General features: G+C 52.3%; 2 protein-coding genes across 2 annotated transcripts in view; both read right to left on the bottom strand.

Annotated features, from left to right (window-relative positions):
- Positions 1-623: 623 nt before the first annotated feature.
- AURANDRAFT_39464 (hypothetical protein) lies at positions 624-3,198 on the bottom strand (the record flags this gene model as incomplete). Its single annotated transcript, XM_009044013.1, has 10 exons — positions 624-656; positions 735-1,061; positions 1,115-1,290; positions 1,336-1,408; positions 1,467-1,616; positions 1,679-1,759; positions 1,810-1,976; positions 2,027-2,229; positions 2,282-2,836; positions 2,898-3,198. The coding sequence occupies 8 exons, from the start codon at positions 2,749-2,751 to the stop codon at positions 1,038-1,040; spliced, it is 1,344 nt and encodes a 447-aa protein (XP_009042261.1).
- An 828-nt stretch (positions 3,199-4,026) lies between these two features.
- AURANDRAFT_55665 (hypothetical protein) overlaps positions 4,027-5,984 on the bottom strand; it is a gene marked incomplete at both ends in the record, with an annotated part of 4,985 nt that continues 3,027 nt past the window's right edge. Inside the window, 10 exons of the mRNA XM_009044012.1 lie at positions 4,027-4,378; positions 4,425-4,524; positions 4,571-4,590; positions 4,638-4,922; positions 4,976-5,140; positions 5,196-5,325; positions 5,382-5,441; positions 5,499-5,608; positions 5,653-5,751; positions 5,801-5,978. Coding sequence (XP_009042260.1) covers positions 4,473-4,524; positions 4,571-4,590; positions 4,638-4,922; positions 4,976-5,140; positions 5,196-5,325; positions 5,382-5,441; positions 5,499-5,608; positions 5,653-5,751; positions 5,801-5,971 — 1,092 coding nt within the window. The remainder of the gene's footprint in view (positions 4,379-4,424; positions 4,525-4,570; positions 4,591-4,637; positions 4,923-4,975; positions 5,141-5,195; positions 5,326-5,381; positions 5,442-5,498; positions 5,609-5,652; positions 5,752-5,800; positions 5,979-5,984) is intronic.

The raw sequence follows: 5,984 nt of genomic DNA, 5'->3' as shown, positions 1-5,984 counted from the left end.
TTCCTCGACTGTGTGGTGCTGCGACGACGAGCCCGAGACGTTTGGAGAGGCCTACGACCTACTCTCGACCCATGGCCGACGCTACGGCACGGTCTACGTCCCGTTTGGACTGCATCTCGTCGCTCCGCAACCGACCGTGCTGGGCCCCGCCCCTGAAATGGGTCCTTTCCGGCACCACTGCGTCGCCGCGCGACGCGCGAAAGGGCGTCCAGCGCGCCCGCGCACCGTCCCCGACCCAGACGCGTCCAGGATCGCCAGGGGGCGCCCGGAGGGGGGTCCGTAATGGCAGCTAGCATGAGCAAAACTTTGGCGTCCATTTGCTCGATTTCGCTCTCGATTGCTAAGGTGCTGTTTTGTATCCACCCAGCCACACTTGGCCTTTCGTATCTCCCACAACCTGGGGATACGCTACACGCTTGCCGACCCGAACCAGCGACCCGCGCTCCCAGGCTGCCTTGATTAATACGATTAGCGCGCAAACTCGCTTCGTTATATTCGGCGTGGCCATAATTCGCCAATTTTGCCTCCGGTCCCCGCTTGGCCGCGCGCGACCGATTTTCAGGAAGGCGTTCAGGAGGTGTAGTACACGTCCCGCCCGCCGCCGCCGGGAAACAATAAATAATACTTACTTACTTACTTATTTCGAGTGGGCCGGCCTAGGCGTACGTTGTTTCGCACACTGTGCTGCAACCGCGGCCCGCAGGCCAAGTTTGAATAGCCGCGCCGCTCAGCACCGTCTGCGGGCAGCACTACCGCGCGAAATTACCACCAACCAACACGACATGCAGCAGAAAAAATCGCACAAGCACCACGGACCGGGGCATGCCCGCAACAACCCGCACGCGCAACGCGCAGCTGCAACGGCAGGTGCCATAAGTTGTACCAGGGCAAACCAGGAATAAATCGAATAGAACTTTAGGATCGACATGCGGGCCTTTTTTACGACTCTCTGACACAGTCCTTCACTGCGCTTAAAAATGCCATAGCCTGCCCAGGGTCCTATTTCCAGAAGGCCGAGAACGAAGCATAGAGCGCAATTAATTTCCATTACCCTCTGCCGCCTACACCTGCGTCTTTGCAGGGGCGGGGCGTGGGCACGCACTTAGAGTTTTACTTGGTCTTCGTTGGCAGTAACGTCATGGTTCTTTTTGAAGTCCCATTCCCCGCCACGTTGATTCATTAGATCCTCGAGATCATCAAAAATCGCTTCGCATTCCTGGTCGTCCTGAGCACACTTCGCATCAATCTCACGCCGAATGAAGGATTCCGACTTAAGCACCACCTCGTGACCTGTGAGCTCCAACATAAGCCCTTTACTGGATACTCACTAGCTACCATCATCGAACGTCCATGTGGTACCTCGCACAAACTCGCCACTTTCACCCCGTGAACTTGGTGAATGATGTGCCTGCGAGCATTGAGATAACCTTCATCTGAGATTTTTCTCATTAAGACTCGAGACATACTGCACAAAGCGTAGGAGTTGACACTTGATTATCCTCTGTACAATTCGCGAACTCTTTCCGTGAGATGTTTGAGTTATCGATAATATATTCGGGTCCTCGATCGGAGGTTAAACCGCAAGGGCGGGTCATGATATTATGTGGACACGTGAGCTATGTAAGATTAAAGATTTCACATAATTCATGGTAGAGCGGACACGAGACATAATCGGCACAAGTTCACTCTTTGCAGAAGGAGTATTCACAGGCAACGTGCCCACACCTCGCTCGTTAAATACAGTTGATTCGTCATCCACCTTTGCATCAAGCACTATGAAGATCAACTATTGCACACGCTGCCAAGCACCGATATGTTTCCAATAAGGTTCAAAAGTTCCTCCACCAGTGGAGTCACGGATCGCTTGGTTTTGAAAAATTTGCTGTTCAACAGGGTGTGCACCGTAGGGCGTTTACGAGCCTCTTTTTGCAAGCACATTCGTACCATCTCCTTGAAAGAGCGCGAGAAAGACTCACCTGGTGCGTGTCAATCGTTCATTGATAGAAAAAGTAGCAGCAATTCATACCTCTACTCGACTTTTCTGTCGAGTAACTCCTCAATGAAGGCGGTTCTTCTTGGATTGTAAGCAACAGTACTTTCATGGGCGGGTGGAATGCATACGGTGCAAAACCCTTCGCAAGCTCTAGGGCGGTAATACCAAAGCTCCATATATCAGCCTTGTAATCATATCCATCAACCTGTTCCATAACCTCCGGTGCCATCCAACACCTATAATTAATCGATTAAGTACGATCGCTTACTGGAAACGCAGAAGCCAAACGGAGTGCCAACGAACGTTTTCGCTGTACGTCGGCGCAAGCCAGCATGGACAAGCCAAGACGACACACCGAAGTCTGCAAGTGCGACATTTCCTGCTGGGTCGAGAAGCACGTTGCCTGCCTTAATGTCACGATGAATGTGACCATTTTCATGGAGATATTCGAGACCATGTAATACCTCCAAGAGGACGTATCCAAGCCATTGTTCTGACATGCCCTCTCCAAGGCCACGTTGTTTGGCAGCGTGCATTATGTGAAGGCACGACCCTTTCTCCATTAATGGCATAACCAAATAAAGCTCGCTCTTACTAACGAACGAGGCATGACAACATAACACATTTGCGTGACAACACATCCGCATCATCTGGACTTCTTTCGAGATTTCAGTGATCTCTGCTGTGACCTGTTCTAGGTCCATGACCTTCAGAGCGACGCGCTCGACGGTGTTCGCTGCCCTGGGACATGTTGCCATGTATACTTTCGCAAAGGCACCACGTCCGATGAGTCGCTCCAACGAATATGCGCCGGATTCGCATGGCCACGGGTTTGAGGGAGTGCTACACATGGCACATCTCCTAATATCACACTCCGCCCGAGAGCGGCGCGCCGCCTCGGAACCATTAATTAATTAATTTGAGTTTCCGTCTGCTTGGTCTTTCGTATCTCCCTAGCCTGGAGCTAAAGGAGAGGGGCCAGAACGACATCCAGCGGGCGTACTTGTCGCGCATCGCCACCATACTAAAGTGGGGACCTTGGGACTGAACTCAGGCTTGTGAGGATATGAACCTGCAAGGATAGAAAGAAGGGGAAATAAGGACAGTAGGGCACAGGTCGTAACTTGAAGTAGATTTGCTCGATTGTTGACGCTCGGCCGTGACATCATTTTGTTGTAGCACGACCTCGGTTTCCGACTCGGGCATCCGATGCAGCGGTTCCAGGACTTGGCGCGGCGCTCGGTCTGTGGACCATGTCGCGCCTCGGGCCCGGCTGCGAGTCGCTCGGGAAAGACCATCGGTCGAAGGCGAGCAACTTAGTTCGCGTCGGGGCAGCCCGTGGATGTCGAGAACGGCCGTTAACGGTGGGGGGCGACCGACGAGGGGCCCAACTTAGTTCCAGGGGTCGAGCCGGCGGGCGCATCGTGAGTAAACACCCTCTCGAATGTCCTTCCCGAGTGGTCTGTCAAGGTTGCGCCCGCCCGAACGCCTCATGCATTGCGCGGTGAGCACCGTGTCACCCGCGGCGCCGCGCGCCTCCCGGAGCCGGTGAGCTGATCTCGATCAAATCGCCTCGAGCCGAAGAGCTGCCTCGAGGGCATCTGATCGCCCTCATGATGAACGATTCCCGACGCTCTGTGACTCGAAGGCGACCGAAAATCGGGTCGGGGGAAGCTGCCGCGCCTCATTCCACCCCCTGGGGCTGCCCGTTTGCGTCGCCTCGCAATCGTCCGGATGTCGCGTCTTTTCATGTGCCTGACCCGCATGTTTGCGGACCTCAAAGCCGCTGGGATCGTTGCACGTCGCTGCATATTCGAGGAGCACGGGGCCCTCTAAGGTGGAGATCCCATCATCGGCCGCTGAAATACTCGTGCAGAGAGGCGTCTCTAGTCCTCTAGACGCTAGGATTTCTTCAAAGTTTGTGTTTCATTCCGCCGGATTTCCGGACCAGGGTATCCACTTCAAGTTACGACCTGTGGGGCAGATACAGGAGAATCTTCCTCCTGAGGTGCCATGTTCTCTAGACAGACCTAGACAGTGTAGATCCTAGGCAGGTGGAAATCCCTCAACGTCCAACAAGTTGGTGACCCTCTACCCCCAACCCTGACTAAGACCCGGAGCAGCCGGACGCGCTCTCGGTCGCGACATAGTGCGGCCGCGGCGCACACGGTGGCTGGGCGAGGCACCTCTCTAGAGAATAACGTCCGCGTGAATCGCGCGTACATCACGCGCAAATCACGCCGTTGTGATGGCTCACGTAAATAATGCCGCACGAACTCAGTCCATTCAGTTTCCCGGGGGCGGAGACGCCCTGGGCCGTTTTTTTGGCGGTGTTTGTTAGCGATGCCAACTTAAAAGGCGCAAGGGTTCCCAGAGACACCGTACCTTGGCTAGCTCACAGTAGCGGGGCGAAACTCCAAGAATAACGCACTTGTACAAGCGACATTTCCAATGCGACCGCCAAGAAAAGCGCCGCGACTCAATTTCTTTTTTGGCGATCCTCCTCGGCTGCAAGTGCTTCCATTGAATCCCTGAGGTAAACTAAATGGGGGGCTTTTAGAGTGGATTTTGCATTACCAGTCCATTGCATCGTCATCCTGTGACTACAAGCTAAATCAGTAAGGCGGGGGATTAAAGAACCTACCTCGTCATCGTCTTCCTCTTCATCGTCTTCGTCCTCTTCTTCATCGTCGTCGTCTTCATCGTCTTCGTCCTCGTCTTCATCATCCTCTTCCCCTTCATCGTCGTCATCGTAGTCTTCATCCCCATCGTCTTCCTCATCGCCTTCCTCACCATCCCCATCATCAGCCTGAAGAAACTGCCAGCCGGCTGGTTTTGGTTCGCCATTTTCGTCAGTCTCCTCATAGAATCGATCGTCGCTGCGAACAAGATTCATCACGCTTTTCCACGACATGCTTGCTTGACCCGCCTGTAAATGTATCTATCCGAATTGTGCAATCAATACGCATCGCCGTCACCAACCGTATATGTAAGCGAACAGTCCGTGAGCCATTCTTGGATGGCATCTAATTCTTGTACTGGCACCGCGTTTACTGATAGTGGTGCAAGTTCAAAGTTTTTGAGTATGATGACCATATCAAAATTTGTTGCGCGTAGTGTGCAACGTTCGAAGTGCACGTGTTCAACCTAGACATACATTGACGCGCACATATGAAACTCGACAACACTGAATAGAATAGACGTGATCAAGCTCCACGATGAAGAATGGCGTCTCAGTCAGATTTACGAGGCAATGGACCGTAGGTTGTATCAGAACCATCTCTCGATTTGGAACACCGTGAAAACTAAGGTCACGGTATGGAATGTCGAACCTAGGACCCAATTACACCATCATATACAAAAAGTCGCTATCCGCTCCGCATCATACTCGAGATCATAATGGTGCTGCTTAGCGACACGTTCCATCTTCTTGCAGAATTCCTTGAACCTATTCATGATTAAACATATGTTGCAACACAGATCACAAGGTAACGGGGGCTGTGACATTTCATTGAGTTTTTTTCGCAAATGGCGTTCACGTTGCTCTTCGTCGAGTTCGTCAGGGTCATACATTGACCGCCGAGCGCTGTCGAGGGCCACAGAGGCATCAACAACCTGAGTCAAGTTTATCGAAACATATTCTCGCAATCTGAACACACCTCTGTAGAGAACTGAACATCATGAGTCTTTTTCTTCCCAACCATGACAGGATTCTTGAGATGAAAGTGTATTAAGACCATTACCTCGTTTTCACATGGCTGCACAAAACAAATCAAAGGCAAGAGAATCAATTCGGCATTCTAGTACCTGGAACAGACTGTGCTTGACGTTTGCGTACATGAGGTCAATGATTTCGTGCTTCTTTGAGATAAATCGAAGACCATTAGAGTGAGCCTCAAGTGTCCCCACCGTTTTTTTACCACTTATAAATGGTCGCATCGTGAGGTCTGCCATGCGCGGGATACGCTGATCCCGCATTTTAACCTAGCAA

The sequence above is a fragment of the Aureococcus anophagefferens genome (genome assembly GCF_000186865.1).
Source record: "Aureococcus anophagefferens unplaced genomic scaffold AURANscaffold_104, whole genome shotgun sequence".
NCBI lineage: Eukaryota > Pelagophyceae > Pelagomonadales > Pelagomonadaceae > Aureococcus > Aureococcus anophagefferens.
The sequence above is the reverse complement of the archived record's forward strand: the minus strand, read 5'-3'. Positions and strand labels throughout refer to the sequence as shown.